The sequence below is a fragment of the Nicotiana tabacum genome, chromosome 12 (assembly GCF_000715075.1).
Source record: "Nicotiana tabacum cultivar K326 chromosome 12, ASM71507v2, whole genome shotgun sequence".
Classification (NCBI taxonomy): Eukaryota; Viridiplantae; Streptophyta; class Magnoliopsida; order Solanales; family Solanaceae; genus Nicotiana; species Nicotiana tabacum.
In genome coordinates this window covers 31,410,564-31,429,835 of record NC_134091.1, presented here as the reverse complement: position 1 = coordinate 31,429,835, position 19,272 = coordinate 31,410,564, and the positions used below count along the sequence as shown (strand labels likewise).

Below are 19,272 nucleotides of genomic sequence, written 5' to 3'. Positions count from 1 at the left end.
CCGATACCGATAACCCAATAAACTTTTTTTGGGTCGGGCTATAGATTTTACGGATATATGCCCAGCCCTAGTTTGATGGGCATTTGCGGAATTCTAATCAGAGAATAAATGCCATATTCAATTTTCCTTCTATAAAAATTCCGTTTCTACATAATTCTCTCTCCTTTTGGCTTGTGTGCAGCGACGATACCAAAAATGGCGAAAAACGAGAGCTTCCAAGGTATTTTTTTTCTCCTCTATTTTCCCTTATTCTTATTTTAAATCTCTTAATTTTGCTTTATATATTTTTCAACTTTGATTTTACTATGAACAACAGACTAGGATAAATTGATTTTTTTTTGCAAGCTGTTTTTGACTTTTTATGTGCCTAGAAGATTTTGGTTACCAAAAAATTGTAATTTCTGAACAAACGTTTTGTTGAGGAAAAGCAATGAGAAAAAAAGTTGAAATCTTTGTTGTGGGAAAAAAAAATTCTAAGTTATTAAGTTCTTTAAAAGAAGATAGTTTTTGGCTAATATATTTGGGTTTGATGGGTAGTTAAGGTATAGGGTAGTTAGGTATTTGTTTGTGTCTTTAGCTATATAATAAACCTAGCGGTTTCGATTTAAATCCGACAAAAAGTATTAAGTGATTTCCTCATATCCGCCTAAGCCTTGGTGGGAAGAGTTAGGTAGTAGGTACCCGGAGGAATATTGCACGCAAACTGGCTCTAACACCGATGTCAATAAATAATTAAATAAAAAGCTCAGCATGTTTTGGTTGTATGTGTAGTTTAATGAAGCTTATATTACTTATCCAGAAATCAAAAAGTTTATATAGAGCTTTTAGTCTATTGGGGAGTCTAGGTATGTAGCTCTACAATATGGATTTTGAGTAGCATTTTTCACTGGTTATGAACATTCTTTTGGCCTTTTTTTATTCCTTTTTATTTTCAATAGAGACTTTTTGTGTTTCCTGTTAAGCTGTATTTTTCCTTCCCTTTTCCCCTTTCTGTCGTTGGAGATATAAGGATGCTATTATATCGATCTGGACTGGTAACATTTTTTTTTTTTTGTGATAATGTAAATATTTTATTCATATAAAGTTCCAGCACTAAGACAGTGTTGAATGTTACATCTGCCGGAATAGTACAATGAAGCTTAACTCTGCAAGATAATGTAAAGGTTTTATTCATATAAAGTTCCAGCACTAAGACTGTTGAATGTTACATCTGCCGGAATAGTACAATGAAGCTTAACTCTGCAATGAATCTGTGAATTCCAACAATCTCCCTTCATCATACATATTCTCAAGATTATACCATGTAGCTAAGTTACATAAGTATATAATTTCCGAATCTGTATAGGAATTTCTTTACCCTCAAAACACCTTAAGTTCTTTTCCTCCATATAGTCCCAAAACGCGCAACCAGGAATAGTCCTCCATAGGTATCCAGCTTCTTATTTCCTTTGGAATATGTTCAGCTGAGGAGATCTTTAATGGTTGCTTTAATGACCCATTTGATCCCGAAGATATTGAAAAAGAGATGCCAAAGGTAACCAGCAACCTCACAATGCAGGAACTAATGCCTGCTATCCTCAATTCCCATCCCACAGAGGAAGCATCGGCTATGTAACTGCGGACCTCTTTTCTGTAGATATAACATGCCACCTTGTAAAGAATTTTGGCTCCTGAAATGATCTTCCAAGGCCATGAAGGAAAATTTCCTGCTGCTACCAAGAACTTCATAGGATGATTGTACAGAGAGAACACCATTTCTTTGTTCAGTCCCATCGTTTATGAGGCACGTCCAAGAGATTTAATACATATATCACTTCCTTGGCTGAATTGATGAAACTGAGTGTTATAAAAGATTGGAAGTTAGCACGCATGTACACCATTAGAGTTAGTGATCTTGTGCTAAAGATTCAACAAAGGGTAGTTAGGCATAGGTTATTTTTAATACTTCTTTACTTCTTATAATTTGGGATAGGTGTAAATATTTGTTTTTAGACAGGGGTATTACGGTTTTGAAAAGAGAGGGGACAAGAAAATATGGACAGTTTCCAATCCATAATACTTACATTGTCCGTTCCACAGGATTTGATGGTCCAAATTACAGAGAATGTAGCTTTATAAACATATGTGTGCATGCATTTGTGTTATTATTATACAAATGGTTGAAAATCTAAACATATGTGTGCATGCATTTGTAGCTTTAAGCTTCTTTCCTGCTTATTGCTTCTGTTTCATCTTATTGCTAGTTTTATTAGGGTGGTCACTTACTTTTAAACATATTACAGGTGTGTCGACTTGTTATGTTTTCAAAAGCCGATTGCAAGAGTATGCCCAGAAAGTTGGATTTCCTACCCCTGTTTATGAGATTATCAAAGATGGCCCTTCTCATAAGCCTACATTTAGGTCAACAGTGATTGTGAATAATGTCAGATATGATTCTCTACCTGGATTTTTAAATCGCAAGACAGCGGAGCAGTCAGCTGCTGAAGTTGCACTCAAACAACTTGTAGATTCTGGGGCAATGACATGGTGCCTTTCTCAGCCCGTGGTACTTCTTCTTTATCCTTTTCCGTTTGGACAAAACAAATTGTGCTTCTGAGCTTATCTGCGCTACGATATAAACTATTCCTGCATTCTGGATTGTGTGAATACATATGTTGCTTTTCATTTCCGGGGGAGAGGGAGGGGATAATTTGATTAATTTCTAGATTTTAGATTAGATAATTACTAGATTTAAAGCGAAGGAGAAATACGATTTTGGCGAGTAGATAAAAGATCATGTGTGGGTATGATTTTTGGCAGGTACATAAGAATTTTCACATGAAGGGTGGTTGGGAGGGGTTTTGCTTCGAATTATTTTACAGATGGGCAGATCATAATCATTACTTGTAGTACTCAGTCTTGTGAAGTTTTCCGGTCAGTTGTCTGCTATTTAAAAAAAAAAATTGGCAATAATCTATTTACAATTCTTTCAAGAATTAATTTGGCCATTTTAATCTCCTATGCTAATTTTTCCTAAAAAAACTTCCTTTTGAATTCCAATCCGTGGAGGCGGATTGTTTCACTATGATGGCTAGCATCTTCATGCCAATAACTTACCCTAGGCCAGTTCTTAATGATCTTTATGCTTAGGAAACTGTTTAAACTTCCCTTTTTGTGGTGGAATGCCTTATTCGTCATTTTAGCCCTCTTTTTATTTGTTAGTTTGAAGTATGTTAGATTGCTAGGGGTTTATCTGTTAGTTTGAAGTATGTTAGATTGCGTCCTTGGCTATGTGCTCAGATGTCATGTGGATCCAACTCTATGAATGTGCATAATTTTGTAATATGGAGCAACACGGCTATAAAGAAACCTTTTTTTAAAAAATTTGTTAACTAGTTTAGTACTAATTCTTGGTTGTTGTGCTGTTAATTTTCAAGCTTTCGTGTTCTGGAAGTCTAATACCTTTCTAATTTGCCTGTTTGGTGTATTTTTCAGCATGAGACAGGCTTGTGCAAAAATATGTTGCAAGACTATGCTCAGAAGATGAATTTTGCAATTCCACAATATGAAATGCAGTGGCATGAAACAAAAGGCAAAATCACATGTTCATTTTCATGTACTGTTGAGATAGGGGGAATCCGATATATTGGAGGGGCAGCTACGACAAAGAAGGAAGCAGAGATCAAAGCTGCTCGAACTGCATTGTTGGCCATTCAGTCTAGTGGGTTGTGGCCGGATGATAAGCCTAATGACTATTCTGCATACACTGTCATTCCACCGATGAAGAAGGCCACAGATTTGGGAATCAGCAACCAAGAAAGTGCAGCAGCTCTGAAACCGAAGAAAGGCCATTTCAAGAAAAAGAAGAAGATGAATGCCAGTAAGCAGGTCTGCACAAAGAATACTGGTGACTTGGAAATTCAGATGGCAAATCAAGCAGAACCAGAGTTGCATGAAAATGCTGCTGTTAGTACTCAAGGTACAGAATCTGGACCTGCACCTATTGGAGGAGATATGACTGAGCGGAGTGCCGTTACTGGAGTTGGGCAGCTAACTTCTGAAGTAGATAGTTTTGCCGGTTGCTTGGAGCAGCAAACAACATGTGCTACAGATGCAGTCCAAGGCCGGAGTACAAACACAGAGGCAGAAATTTCTTAATGTATTTGATTTTGCAGGGTTAACTGTATGAGATTGAGATGGGCGTGAGAACAATTAGATTAGAGAAGACATAGTACTCGCAAATTTTTTGCGAATAGGTTAAGCTACTCACTTGAACATTCAGATCAACAGGGTTATCGATGGTGTGCTTTGCCCGAGTAGTTATAACATATATAGTTGCACTATTACATGCCAAATGTCTGGTGTAGTTGGCACAGCCACGGGTGCATGATTCAGTCTGTGACATTACCTAATTACTTCAGTTGCTTGAACATTTGCTTTGCCATTGATGAAGTAACTTAAGTTATTATGCTATCATTTTACCAGTCTCTACTTCATTTTGGAACATGATGTTCCATTTACTCTCTTTTTTATTTGTTCCATTTACTCCAGGGAAAGAGGAAAAATAAGAGAAGGATTATGGTCCTTTGGCAAAAACCTTTGAGTATTCATTTCTGGTTTAGTATGCATGCCTTAGGGGTTTTACTTTCCTGAAGGTTGAGTATGGATTATTTCATCACTAATAATAGTAACTAACAGGATTTGTTGCAAAACTAAGCCCGTTGTCAAATATTTTCTACATAATGGTCTTGAAGTGAAAATAGTCAATTTTTGGAGTTCTATGATATTGCAAGAAATGATAGTTTTTTTTTTTGTACAAGAAATAACAAATTTTGTAAAAACCAGCAATAGTAACAAACAATAATAACCACGCTTCAATCCCAAAAGGATATTATACTACTACATAGCTTATTGAGGAGTTTAAGTTTGTAATTTCATAAAAAACCCTTGAAAACTGAATATGTCGCTAATAACAAACAACTAACTCTGCACCACTTAAATTTTTTACTCCGGGGTTGTTTGGTTGAAAAATAAGTTATACCGGGATTATTATCCCACCTTTTCATGTGGATAAAAAAAAATTATAATACTAATCTCGAAATTAATTATACCGTAATTTTATCTTAAATTTAATGTTGAAATTAACGCATGGATCCAAATGTACATGAATTACCATAAATTTGTGACAGTTTAAAAGGTAAAATGGCTGTTTAAGTTGTTGCATTATTCCGGTTCTATAAAATGAGGCCGTGAGGGTACTTGGATCGGACCAGATCTAACAGTATTTATACTAAAGGAGAATTCCTTAAACCCAAAGCAAAACTTCCCCCCCTGATAACTCATCTGTGTGTTAATTGTGTGTGAAAATAAAATGCACGGAAGACCACGCAAAGCTCCAACAACAGAAGAGCAAGAAGCTTCTGCTATCAAAGCTTCCAAATTACGTTCTCTCCAATCCCAATTTCTCCAATTCCATCACAACAAAATGTAATCTTTTTTTCTTCTTCTGTTTATTGCATATTCTTGATCTACTAAAAAGATTAATTTGACTGCTGGTTGGTAATTTGTTTGCGGGATTTGTTTCAGATATACAAAGGAAGCATTAGATGTAAGTGCAAAGTTATTAGAGTCAAATCCTGAGTACTATACTGCTTGGAATTACAGAAAACTTGCTGTCCAACATAATTGGAATTTACCTGAAGCTGACAATAATGAGGAGTCTATTAAATCAATTCTTGATGAAGAACTCAGATTAGTAAGTTAATTTTTTAAAATAAAAATGCAATCTTTCTGTTATCTTTTTGCATAAAGATGTAATCGTTGTTTCATTTCCCTTGTTTTCTTGAAACGGGTCTAAATGGGTCGGATTGTACAGTGAGGATTCATATAGCCCAAGTTCTCAATTAGCTGGCCGGTGCTCTTTTTTTTTTTTTTTTTTTTTTTTGTGGCCTCCCACCACTTTGCTTTTTTCTGCTAAAATCTGTGCTTAAACTGATAAATCATAGTCTGGTTTTTGGCCTACTTGTTCTTGTTGTGGTTTTATGCTGTTATTATAAAGTGCAAGAAGTAAGTTGACTAACAATGCTAAGTTATTAACTAAACCTTTATTTTTTTTGAAAAAGAAAGTTATAAACTAAGCCTAATGTGACCAATTAATCTGATTGATTAGAAACCCTGCTTATGTGAGCTTAACGTAGAGGGTCCCAAGCCGTATAAGGTGGAAGAGTATGAGCCCAATAGAGTGGAATAGATATAAAGGATTTGGCTCTCAACTAGTTTGGGAATGAATGAATACTGAACTTTCAAGTAAAGTTTAACTTACTTCTATGCTGTTGTGCTTTGGTGGTTCAAATAAGCCCAAAGCTTGTTTTTGTTAAGCTATTATTTTTCGTGTGAATTTGTCTATTATTCAGCTAAAGTTTTGTATGTTGATTAGGTAGAGAATGCATTGAAGAGGAATTTCAAGTCTTACGGAGCATGGCATCACCGTAAATGGGTGCTGAGTAAAGGGCATTCTTCTACAGACAAGGAATTGTTGCTTCTGGGTAAGTTCCAGAAGGCAGACGCCCGCAATTTCCATGCATGGAATTATAGAAGGTAATTAACTGGATTAAGCTGAATGCAAGTTACTGGACTGTTGCGTTTTGCTTAAGCACTCTTCTTTCTGTAAACCCTTTCAGGTTTGTCACTGCACTGAAGAACATACCAGATGAGAAGGAACTAGAATACACAACTGAAAGGATATGCGATAATTTCAGCAACTATTCTGCTTGGCACAACCGCAGGTATGTGGTATCTATTATAATTTCTATTTGGTTCACTCTTGTTAAGATCTATTTCCTGTGTAGTGAAATCTCTAGGTTGAGATTGTGTTAATTATGTTCAACTAGCGCAAAAGCTATAGTCACTGCCAAACCAAGAATACAGTCACACCCCTCCAAAGAAAAGTTATCGTCTCAAATGGAACAATAAGCATGTAGCATTATCCGATCTCCTTATTTAAATAGGTCATTGTCACATATTGATGCCCTTTTTATGTGTTGAGAAAGTGTGAATAGGACTCTTTTCTTTTTGGGATATTTGGAGGACAGATATACAACAAATGCATTATAGCATGGATCTAGTGAGCAAATTGATAGGAAGAATTTATTTGTTTAAGAGCCCATAGCTTCATGACTGTTATTTTTTATGGGCTCTAAGATGCAGTCGTATTTAAGAAGTAGGTAATTAAGTCCCACATTTCATTTTTTTAAGTATGGTAACATGTTTCTGTATATATAATGAGGCATCAGACAAAGTTTGTGCTGGAAACCAAAATAGGATGTTACATCAGAGCACCAAAGTAGTGAAAAACCTACATCCTTGTTCTTCTTACAAGGAACCTAGAACATCCAAAATATCCTCAGGATCATCTATGTATTCAGATTTACACCAAAAACAAAAAAGAAGAATACAATCCATCTTGATCTTCTGTAGAGTACTGCTTGCATCTTTAAAACAACTTGAGTTCCTCTCCTTCCATATTGTCCACCAAATGCTTGCTGGGACAATTTTCCATCTATCTTTGTTTCTGTTACAGTTTCCCCCTCTATTCCAACATGTCACAACTTCAGAAGTACTACAAGGCATTACCCATCTAATACCTCTGTGATTGATGAACAAATCCCATAAATGGCTAGTGATTCTGCAATGTAAAACAGATGGTTGATTGTCTCTGCATCATGTCCACACAAGTAGCATCTTGAACAAATTGGTAATCCCCTTTTTCTGAGGTTATCCCGAGTCAAAACAGCTTCTCTAACTACCAGCCAGGTAAAGCATGCCACCTTATATGGTACCTTGACTTTCCAAATGTGTTTCCATGGCGAGACTGTAATTTGAGATCCTTCCTTGTTCAAATCTTTATATGCTGAATTAGCTGTAATTTGATTACCACATGCCAGTTTAGCTCATGAGGAACTCTCATTCTGAGTTAAATTTTATATGATGCTGTTATCTGTGCTGTGTCTCTTATCTCTTTCAAAGGTTCATCTCCCCATAATGACTTGTGTACAGTGTTCTTCTTTCTCATTTGCTGAAGGAAAACGCAAAAGGATATTCTCCCAAGGACAATGTATTTACAGAAGAATACGAATTTGTGCGCAATGCTCTTTTCACAGATCCAGATGATCAAAGTGGTTGGTTTTACCATCTTTGGCTTCTTGATCAGACAGTTAAACTAGAGACATTGTTGGTTTCTTCATGGCCACCTCATGGCTGTAATCTTTCCTTACCCGTGGATGCTTCGTTTGGAGATTGCTCTTTCTCACCCTTTATCAGTCTTCAATCTAATACTAGAACACTTCCGCTCATCCTCTATTTCAGTGAAGCTGTTGAAAATATATGCTCATCTACATTAGAAGTTGAATGTGAAAATATCGTGAGTAATGAGCTCGTTTGGAGATCACTCTCAGGAGAAGAAACTGCGTCTGCCCAGGCGTGGTTGACATATCTTAATTTTCCAGAGGAACATGCACATTCTTTAAAGGCTTACCAAGTAAAGGTTAGCCTTGCTCGTTCTCAAGGCATTTTCTCTTCAACTGGCGTTCATCGTGGAAATTCTTCTCATATTGCATTTACAGTGTCTATACCACCTTATCATTCAGAACATGTTGACTTGAAAAATGAAGAGAAGATCTTTTGGAGTGAGGAAAGTTTCTGTACTCATGAAGCACAGTTTCTTGAGTCAGTTCTGGCTAACTTGTTCCATATAGAAAGAACCAAGGTAGACGAAAAAGTGGTGGACTATCAGTGGAATATTATGACTGTCGATAATGAGATAGCACACTATAGGGAGTTGTTGGCAACAATGAACTGGTAGGCAAATCTGTTTACAAGCTGAGTATATCAATCTGCGGCAGCGTTATTTTCCATCTTATCCTTCTCTTATTAGTTCTTTGTCTGTTTCAGTAAAATTGGGAAGCTGACACTTGCAAGACTGCTGATGGCGCATAACACTTTAATGTCATATACTTGCACTAGTCATAGAAATGTTAGCCACCATGCAGAAATTCTTCAGCTATATGATGATTTAAAGAAAATGGACCCAGCACATTTCCACTACTACCAGGATGAGTACAATCTAGTACTTCTGAAACAGGTATCTGTTCTGTTGTATTTTCCTCGCACCTAGTTTTCTAATGGATAGATCATTATAAGTTTAATTCTTTCTGTTATATGAACATATCCTTTGCAAGCCCAACTCGTTTAATATGGTTTTTATCTTTTGATAATTTGGAAAAACTAATGCCAAAAAGAAATTGGAGACCTTGTGGTTTATTTCTCCCACAAATGCCCGCAACAACTTGTATTTTCGAAACTTGAATCCTTGTATAGGTATTAAAAATTTCTAAAAAGAAAACCAATGTAAGTAGTTTTTAGTTGGTATTTGATTTATTTCGTGTTCAGATCGACATTTTGTTGATCCATTTCTTGGGCAAAGTCTCTGCTCTGTCTATTTGAACCAATTCGAAGGTAATTGATAGTGTGGACGAAAGTGCCATTCCTCTTTATGGGTCCTCAGAGAACTCGAAAAGACAGTTAGACATCTTTGTTCCACTTATTTCTTAGTGTTCTGTTTTATCTCTCTTTATTGGTTCTTATTCATCTGGTAATGTGGAAATAATGATTTATCTCTCTCTCTCTCTCTCTCTCTCTCTCTCTCTCTTGCTCTCTCTCTTCCCCTGTAGCTTTAACGTTTTGTGATATGCTATTGAATCTTACCTAGAATTGCACAAGCTTAATCATCTAATGTTGCAGATAATCTCCAATCAAGAATTGTTGCTAAAGCACTGCTGTAAATATAGGGATCCTTCTTCTCCAAAAATCAATAATTTCTGTCTGCGGCTTAATGATCTCTCACTTTCACGTATTGGGTCTATGGAGCAACTTTTGTGGGTTCAAGTCTTAGATCTCAGCAACAACCAAATTCAGTCACTTGAAGGTAATTTCCCTAGCTCTTTCTATTATCTTTTTCTTGCTAACTCAAGTTCTCTGAAACAAAGTGGCTTCATAGAGCTTAGATAGCATTTGCTTTGTCAACTTATTGAAATGTACACTAAAAAGATGTCTTTTCCTCTCTCTCTCTCTGATTAAGAAATTCTTTTGTTGAAACAAAATGTTGCACAACCATGATCCAGGAGAAAAAGAAAAAAAGGGAAAAGAAATCTTGTTTATGCCCCAGGGAAAGGGAGATTGTGTTGTATACGGTCTAGTTAGTTTGATAATTTTCTGATGCAACTTCTGAAATTGTAATAATTAAACTTGTATACCTTACAACACATCCACGCCATCCGCCACTGTAACCGTTACCCAGTTTTCTTTTTGTGAGTGGTGAAGGAGGTCCGGCCAGCAAAAGAACTCTAAAAGATGCCGGAATATTTTATTTTCTCCTTTATATGCAACGGCGCCCATGGATTGTGAAAACGCAACGGATATCTATGAGGACAAGATGGTGGGTCTTTTTCAAGTCTAAGTTTGGCGTAAAGGAACAAGGAAAGAAGAAAAGAAGAACTATGTTTACCTCTTAGCAAAAACAGCGCTTCTCTTCTAATTTTTTCATGGATGATAAGAGATCTATCTGTGATTTTTATTATTTATGCTTTTTCATAGGAAAATACAATTTATTAACATGGAAGAATTGTATCCATGAATCTTAAAGCTAACAAACTAATCAAGTACATAAAATTCTCCATTGTTTCAGAAGATTATCATGAAAAAGGCCTTTATCTAAACCACATATAGGACAAGAGATTTACCTCTTATCCGTGTCTTTTGTTCATCCTTCTTATTAGCTGTTCAGTTATATGTGGCGATCTAAGAAATTTTTGTTGCATTTTAAACCATCTTAATGTATCGAATCTTCCATGATAGTGAGAGGGATATTAGATGTATCGAATCTTTCCTATGTCACATGTTTGGTGTAAAGAGAGAATATCAGGAACTGTAGATTATTGGGATAACTTGATAGATAAGAGTGATTAACCCACTCTCATGTTGGTGTGATATCGACGATATGATCTTGACTTAAAAAAAACATCTCGATTTCTTATGAACTTCGTAACTGGGTGAAATGAAAAGAAACTTAAATAGATAGAAGATAACTTATTGAAAAGCATCCATCTTACTGATGGTTTGATTAATAAATTGACAAGCCAAAGTTAGTCATATTTAGATCTTTAGTGTCTGTCACTATTTCCTCTGGAAGAAATGTGTGAAATTATGTCATTCAAATGCATGGAAGTCAATAAATGTAGTTATCCAATAAAGTTGATCATGTGATAAAAAGTTGCAATGTCTCCGGCATTTCTCGTCTAAGTTGCTCGGACACGGGTGCGGATCTAGAGGTCGGATCTCTCAAGATGTAAATTTTAAGATTCGGGGATAGAGATCCTAGTACGGATACAGGTAGGGATCCGGCTAAAATAATTTTAAAAAATAAAAATCTCTCTAATTTATAAGAAATTTTGTGGAATACGTATAGCTTGTAAAGTGTGGATTTCCTTTTTATTCTCAAGTTGTAGATAAGTAAAAGATTGATTTCCTAGATAAGATATGCTATTTTCTTCAAATTTACCCTAGTTTTAGTTCTGATTTCAGTAATCAAATTGTATCTCGTCTCGAACTTTTCTGTCTGTCGTGGTCAAAGCTAAGTTGCTTGGACACGGGTGCAGATCTAGAGGTCGGATCTTTCAAGATGTAAATTTAAGATTCGGGGATACAGATTCTAGTACGAATACGGGTGTAGGGATCCGGCTAAAAATAATTTAAAAAAATAAAAATCTCTCTATGAGAAATTTTGTGGAATACATATAGCTTGTAAAGTGTGCATTTTCTTTTTATTCTCAAGTTGTAGATAAGTAAAAGATTGATTTTCTAGATAAGATATGCTATTTTCTTCAAATTTACCCTAGTTTTAGTTCTGATTTCGGTAATCAAATTGTATTTCGTCTCGAACTTTTCTGTCCGTCGTGGTCAAAGTACCCAAAATTGTTTGACCAGATCCGGTACGGATTCCATACCCACACCCATACTAGTGTCGTGTCGACACGGGTACGGCACCTAAACTGCCATGTCGGAGCAACTTAGTTTCTTGTGTAAGTGCTCGATTATGTTTCTGAATCATGTGGAATTGCTAGAATGACACTGCATAAGCTGACTGCAAAGGATTGCTTCTATTCTATAATATTAAATTCTTTGCCTTAGGATCATGCTTTTCTTCAATAATGTGGCCTTAGATTTTTTTATTTATTTTTGAGCATCGTCTAATAGGGCGTTTTTTGATGCTTAAACCAAGAAGCTTGCTTCATTCTATTATTCTCTAAATTGATGCAGGCTTGGAGGTGATGCAACTTCTCTCCTGTTTGAATGCTAGTCACAATAAACTCTGCAGTTTTACTGCTTTGGAGCCTTTGAGACTGCTAAGATCACTGAAAGTCTTGGATATCTCTTACAACGAGATTGGTGCGCACTCTATTGACACGAGGAGGTATTTGTGCTCTTCTCCCCTGAACCATAAAAGTGGAGGTGACTGGAAAACTGAGGAATCTGAGATGCCTTGGGCTGAGGTGACTGACCATTGGGAAGCTTATACTATTTTTAAAGACTTGAACTTGATACAATTAGATGTTAACGGAAATGCAGTTTCCGACGAAAAGATAAAATTACTTTTGATTAAGTTATTACCGTCACTACGGTGGCTTGATGGTGAAAAGGTTGCAGAAAGTTAAATCTCAGTCGCTGTTACAAGTTTATCTACAGAATGGATAAGGGTAATCTTTTGTTGCTACTCTTATGAATTAAAGATACTTGATGCATAGAAAGTTTTTGTACCATGTATTTGTTGCAAGACTTGCTTATACTATTCTGGGTTTTTTCAGATGATTTATAATTTATTACTTTGGCACTTGAGTAGAGGTTTTATTTTCTGAATATTAAAGTGAGTTTTCTACCAGATTAATCCAATATGAACAAATTTCTACCATTATGTCTTTCAAACAGATATAAATAAGCATACAGGGACAAAGTTATACACACTTAGTCACTGATCTATGCTTCATAAATTTGATGCTCTTGCAACCAAATTCAATGTGGTTGCATAAATCTAAGCTCTAGAAAATTGTATGCCAGAGACAGATGAGATGAGGCTCTCAGATGCCTAGTAATCTGAACTCGTGCAAGTACGTTACAGCAACAGCGGAAATACTATAACTGGCCTCTTTTAGTTGATTTTGGCATATGGAGTTTGGAAACTCTCTAAATAGAAGTCAAGGAACAGGACTGTGTGAGATTTTCATCTCTAATACTATTAGAAGGTATAAAAGACAGATTCAAGAATACAATGAAGAGACTGATCGAGTTAACGCAACCCAGAAAAGCAGTGACATAATAGTGGAAGGTGCAGTTTGAATTGGCGCAAGGTGTCTGAATTGCAACATCTTGGCAATGCAGAAATTCAGATATTTGATCGTTAAGGTAACGATGCTTCCGGACAGCCATGGAAGTAGCTCATTTTCAGCTTCATCTCTTAGTATTTGCCTTGTCTTGTCAGGAAGCCAATTCAAGTATAATACAGCAGTAGTATTTAGTAGCACTGCTAGAATTATGCAGTACCAAGTTGCCCTGTTCATGTTGATCAGTAACTGGAATTCTTGTAGTTTTGATTCCATTCTTGGACCTGTTTTCAGTTTCTCCTTTTTTGTCTGTGATTTGAAGGATTTGAATCAGCTTATATCAGAAAATGGTGGACAGTAGACTATTTATAGGGTATTGAGACAAGTGTTGAGCAAGTTAAACTCTTGGTCAACACTCCCATGATCAATATTGTAAAGATTCTCCATTTTTTTAATCCTTTCCATCTTAATCTACGTTAAATATATTCTTCATCTTGTTGATGGGGTTGAAAGTGGGTCAGGAACTCAGGATTAAGGTTAACTGGCTTAATTGCTAATTAAGCAATTAATTAATCTACTCCCTCGGGTAGGGGTAAAGTATGCGTACACAATACCCTTTCCAGATTCCACTAGTGGTATTTCACTGGTCGTTGTCTTTGGATTAATTGCTAGTGAAGCTCTTATTCAAAATCTAATTTTTTTTTTGTAGTATATGATTATTTGGTCGTTTTCCATTAGAAGGGGCTTGCTGAAGTTATTTTTCTTTTAAATACGTATCTTAGCTTTTAACTTTATATACTAGTTCTAAAAAAAGCCATGTAATTGAAACAACTAGCGACCTAAAACTACTACAATATGTGATCCCACAAGCGTGATCTGCGGAGGATGGGATATATATAGACTTAAACACTCTACCTTATATTAGGTAGAGAGGTTATTCCCAATAGACCCTCGACTCAAGAAAAACATTTTCAAAACAAATTTGAAAAATACAAAAAAAAATGACAACAAAAATTAATAAAGATAACCAACATAAAAGAAACAATTTTAGTATAAAATTGAAGAATAAGATAATAGCAGAATAATAATAATGACAATATTGATAAGGAGACAAGTGAGGCTTGCTCAGTTGGTAAAAGCACCTCCACTTACGACCGTTAGGTCCTGGGATTCGAGTCACGCTAGAGGAAAAGTGTGGAAACACTATAGATCTTCTTAATTTGGAAGGGGTTTAAAAAAAAAAGACAATATTGATAAGGAGAAGAGAGAGCAGATAGTAAAATTAAAATAAGGACTGGCTATTAAGTTTCTACCCTAATCCTCGACTTTCATGATTAAGGTCTAAGGTCACATCCTGAATGAATTGGAGATCAATATTATATTATAAACCGCCTATTAAACCAGCAAATTACCCATAAACGGTCAAAAATAAAGAAGAACCCCCAATTTAATTCAAGTTGCAACTCATTTACGTGGCGGACTCGATCTATTGAGCAGTGCCTTGGAGAGCACGGGGTCAACGCTATTGGAGTTAAAGTTATCTCAAACTTGGGGAAGACTTTTTCAACCTCTGACCTGTAAATACTCTTCAGAAATGATTTCTGCCCTAATTAATTAAAATTAAGCCAGCACCTTTTTTTAATGGGACAACAACACCAACAACAACAATAATTCCCGGTGAATCACTAATGGGGTATGGGGAGGGTAGTGTGTATGCAGACCTTACCCCTACCCCAAAAAGTAGAGAGGCTATTTTCGATAGACTCTCGGCTCAAAAAGATGAAAAGAGACAATATATCAGTATCATCCATAAAAACCTTAGAAAGAAATAACAGCATCACAAGAACATAGGTGAAAAGTAAAACAATAACCAGTAGATAAAGCCTTGCACTAAGAGGAACGAAAGAGTAATGTAAACTCAACATTAACCACTTACATTGTAAGACAAAACCCTAACGAAAGAGCAATGTGAAATATGCACAACTACCTCCTAACTTACGACTCTAATGAGAATCTTACATAAATATTCCAAATAAGTTCCAACTTACCAACCTCTAGCCATTAATCATAGACTTATCAAAACTAGTCAAGCACATATAAAAATTAAAAACCCAAATAAATAAGGTTCTTTCTCTCCAAGAATCACACAAAGATCTTCGTTCATATTTTTACGAGTGATTAACAATATTAAATGCAAGACGGAAAGAAAATTTCATGGATGAGGTAGCAAACAAGGTGATTAAATACATATATATATATATATATATATAAATCTAAGCAAAAAATGATTTGGAATTCACTGAAAACATATAGATGAGTCAATATAAAATTTTTGAGGAAGATTAGAGGTGATTTGGACTGATTTGTGATATCAAAATTCGTAGTTAAAATCGAGTTCAAAAACTTCTTCTGCGACAAATGTATCAAACATGTATTACGCATGTATATATCACAAACACAAGTATACATGGATATACATGTGATACACATTTGATACAAATATGATATATATGTGATACACAAATGATACACAATATGATACACATCATTTTTTTCATGTTTCATCTTCTACTTTGAATTTCAATTCAAACCACCTCAAAACTCCGCCAAATAATTTCAAAACTGAGATTCAAACTCCTTAAGATGTACCTAATCTATTCTGTTAGCACTCACTCAAAAGAAAGCAAAGACTTGACTTTTTTTTGTTACAAATAGCTAATTGGCTAATATTGATAATATTTGGCTAATATTAGTAATATTTAATGAATTGGCTAATTATTGTAATAAGCTACTTATAAATGGACATAGCTGACAACTTCCATTTTTTAATTAAAAAAAAACGCATCTTTTTATTTTTATTATACTTTTAGTGAGGTAACTAATCATACTCTATAATATATATGGGTGTCAACGGTTCGGTTCGGCCGGTTATTTTATAAAATTTATAATGCTAATTTTTCGGTTATTCTATTATGTATAACTAAAATTATACTTTTTGAAACCGTCCAAATCATGTTGGTTACTCTTCGTTATCGATATCGGTATGGTTCGGTTAATTTGTTAATATCATATAAATGTTACTAGTAGAAGTAGAATGCAATAATATACGTACTTTTATAGGACTTCATAAAACTCTCTAAATATTTTTACTGTTTAAAGGTTGATGAATTAAGAAAACATGAAATGGCTAAAGTATATATCCATCAGCTATTCTATAGTAGTGTAGAAGAAACTAAGCAAAGACAAAAAAAATATAAATCACACAAGCGGAAAGATATTAGCCAAGCTAGGACAAGAATAAAGTCTATAAAAGATTAAATATTCAAAAAAATAAATATAAATCATACGAAAAGAAACATATTCAATACATTGTAGTTTGTTGCTCATAACCGCTAGAATACCTTGTGACTTGCTAGTGAATATGCTGGAAATAATTTAATTTCAATAGGAGAAACATAATAGGTTTGTGAATTAGAGATTTTGAGTTTAATTACTTGTTGGCTTGTAACCGTTTTCATAATTCTAAGGCCCACTGAAAAATTAATGTATTATTATTTTTTAAACTTAATATATAAATATATTTTTCACATGTAAATTTATTCGGTGTGGTTCGGCATTTTTTTGATTTATTCTAATAAAATAAAAAAACTTACCCTAATTATCGGTATGGTTATAGGTATATATAAAAATCTATGATTTTATTAAAAGAAACCTGAAAGTCGATTCGTCGGTTTAGTCGATTTTTAAATATTTACTGAGACCCTAATAATGTCATGTTGTCCACCTCAATGTAAACGTCCTTGTGATAAGAAATCGGACTACAATTATTGTGATTATAACTTATATGTGGCAACATTACTCCCAAACACTAAGAAAAAATCAAATTACGGAGCTCTTATATTATCTTAATTTGGTTCAGAAATAATCTTAATCATTACGGTAGTGATAATTGATCTGTCTCGATTATGATAAAGTGCGTTTAACATGACATTTTCATGATTTAATAAGATCGAAACAAATTTAAGTATGCTTTTGAACTATGAATTTAAAAAGGAAAAAGGTCCAAATATCTTTCGAAAATGATCTAAGAATACCTCTCGTTATACTATTGGGTTATCTATACCCCTGCAGTCATACTTTGGGTTCAAATATACCCTTCATTTAAACAGAGGGACACGTGTCATCATCTTATTGGCCAATTTTAAATATCTTCTAATTAATTAAAAATACCCATTATCCATACCCGAAAAACAATTTTATAAAGCAATTTTTTTTTTGTAAAAACTGGAAAAAACTAAATTTTTTTTTACTAAAAACTAAAAAAAACGAAAATATTTATTTTTTCATTTTTTACAAAAAAATCTGCTTCAAAACAAATTGAAAAATATTTTTTAAAACAATATTTTTGTAAAAACTGGATAACAAAACTGAAAAATAATTTTCTAAAGCAATTAAAAACTGAAAAAAATTAATTTTTTTAAACTAAAAACAAAAAAAAAATATATTTGTTGTTTCAGTTTTTACAAAAATATTGCTTTATTAAAATTGATTTTCAGTTTTTGTTTTTTAGTTTTTACAAAACAAATTGCTTTAGAGATTATTTTTCAGTTTTTTTCAAAGCAATATTTTTTTAAAAACTGGAAAAAAATATTTTCGATTTTTTCAGTTTTTAGTAAAAAGAAATCAGTTTTTTTCCTGTTTTTAATTACTTTAGAAAATTATTTTTCTGTTTTTACAAAAACATTGTTTTAGAAAGTTTTTTTTCAGCTTTTTTTTAAGCAGATTTTTTTGTAAAAAATGAAAAACAAAATATTTTCGTTTTTTTCAATTTTTAGTAAAAACAAATCAGTTTTTTCCAGTTTTTATAAAAAAAATAATTGCTTTATAAAATTATTTTTCGGGTATGAATAATGGGTATTTTTAATTAATTAGGAGATATTTAGAATTGGCCAATAAGACAATGGCAAGTGTCCCTCCGTTTAAATGAGGGGTATATTTGAACCCAAAGTATGACTGCAGGGGTATAGATAGCCCAATAGTATAACGAGAGGTATTTTTAGACCATTTTCGAAAATACAAGGGTATATTTGGACCTTCTCCGATTTAAAAATAGACGAGAAACTTTCAATTTTTTAAATAATGTCAATTATCTAAATTAACCGACTAGCAATGTTGATATCTCTTCCTTTAGCTACCAAGATGTTTCGGTCTTAATAAAGAGAACATTTTATACCAATCTTAACCAAAGTTCGTAAATTGAAGGATCTTCTCGAGCTTGGGAACTATTTCTTAAGTTTCAAGCATTCCAACTTTGCCAAACGCGTCCAAATTACCCTTAAAATATTCTGGATCAACCAAACTTTGCATACTAGTCTCAATAAACTAAATGAACCTATCCAAAGTTTCTAAACCGCAATAGGAAATCTGATAACATCGAAGTCAACTTCCCGTCAAACTTATGAACTCTTCACCATGTTATGAATTTTAAAAAAATATGCAAGCAGCAATAAGGTTGAAAATAGGATTGAAAAACTGTCTCTAAAATTTTATTAATCATAGGGTTTTAAATAGCCAAATAAATAAAGTAGTAGACTCCTCCTACAACTAAATTATTAAACTCTTACTATAATTAAAATTCTGAATCTTCTAGCAGACTCCTCCTAAAACTAAACAACTAATTATTCTAGAAAACAGTAGCAGTAACATATGCAAAATCCAACACTCCTCCTTGCTTCTGTTGTTGTAGTAACATATGCAAAATCCAACACTCCTCCTTGCTTCTGTTGCTGCAGTCTAAAGAAGGTCATCCTCAATTCCTTCTTCTGCTATTAGTGCTTGTGCATGAGTATCTTTGAACTTGCAC

The 19,272-nt window shown here is 34.2% G+C and overlaps 2 protein-coding genes across 4 annotated transcripts; both read left to right on the top strand.

Annotated features, from left to right (window-relative positions):
- The first annotated feature begins 67 nt into the window (after window positions 1-67).
- On the top strand, window positions 68-4,455 carry LOC107803960 (double-stranded RNA-binding protein 1-like). The gene is made up of 3 exons (XM_016627762.2): window positions 68-220; window positions 2,283-2,545; window positions 3,475-4,455. The coding sequence occupies exons 1-3, from the start codon at window positions 196-198 to the stop codon at window positions 4,135-4,137; spliced, it is 951 nt and encodes a 316-aa protein (XP_016483248.2). The 5' UTR covers window positions 68-195; the 3' UTR covers window positions 4,138-4,455.
- A 791-nt stretch (window positions 4,456-5,246) lies between these two features.
- On the top strand, window positions 5,247-13,868 carry LOC107803956 (geranylgeranyl transferase type-2 subunit alpha 1-like). Of its 3 annotated transcripts, none has more exons than XM_016627757.2 (9): window positions 5,247-5,466; window positions 5,566-5,734; window positions 6,416-6,576; window positions 6,660-6,764; window positions 8,035-8,835; window positions 8,929-9,118; window positions 9,778-9,961; window positions 12,352-12,788; window positions 13,147-13,868. In XM_016627757.2, the coding sequence occupies exons 1-8, from the start codon at window positions 5,351-5,353 to the stop codon at window positions 12,744-12,746; spliced, it is 2,121 nt and encodes a 706-aa protein (XP_016483243.1). In that variant the 5' UTR covers window positions 5,247-5,350; the 3' UTR covers window positions 12,747-12,788; window positions 13,147-13,868. The 3 variants fall into 3 exon arrangements, with proteins under 3 accessions (XP_016483243.1, XP_016483242.1, XP_016483241.1); XM_016627756.2 differs by having other exon boundaries at window positions 13,018-13,868; XM_016627755.2 differs by lacking the exon at window positions 13,147-13,868 and having other exon boundaries at window positions 12,352-12,970.
- The last annotated feature ends 5,404 nt before the right edge of the window (window positions 13,869-19,272 follow it).

What these genes read in the sequence shown, in the direction of transcription:
- LOC107803960 (XM_016627762.2), top strand. Translation starts at nt 196, where the DNA reads ATGGCGAAAAACGAGAGCTTCCAAG. An exon ending in GAAAAACGAGAGCTTCCAAG is followed by an intron (nt 221 to 2,282) that starts GTATTTTTTTTC and finishes AACATATTACAG; the next exon opens with GTGTGTCGACTTGTTATGTT. An exon ending in GGTGCCTTTCTCAGCCCGTG is followed by an intron (nt 2,546 to 3,474) that starts GTACTTCTTCTT and finishes TGTATTTTTCAG; the next exon opens with CATGAGACAGGCTTGTGCAA.
- LOC107803956 (XM_016627757.2), top strand. Translation starts at nt 5,351, where the DNA reads ATGCACGGAAGACCACGCAAAGCTCCAACAACAGAAGAGCAAGAAGCT. An exon ending in CAATTCCATCACAACAAAAT is followed by an intron (nt 5,467 to 5,565) that starts GTAATCTTTTTT and finishes GATTTGTTTCAG; the next exon opens with ATATACAAAGGAAGCATTAG. An exon ending in CCAAATTCAGTCACTTGAAG is followed by an intron (nt 9,962 to 12,351) that starts GTAATTTCCCTA and finishes AAATTGATGCAG; the next exon opens with GCTTGGAGGTGATGCAACTT.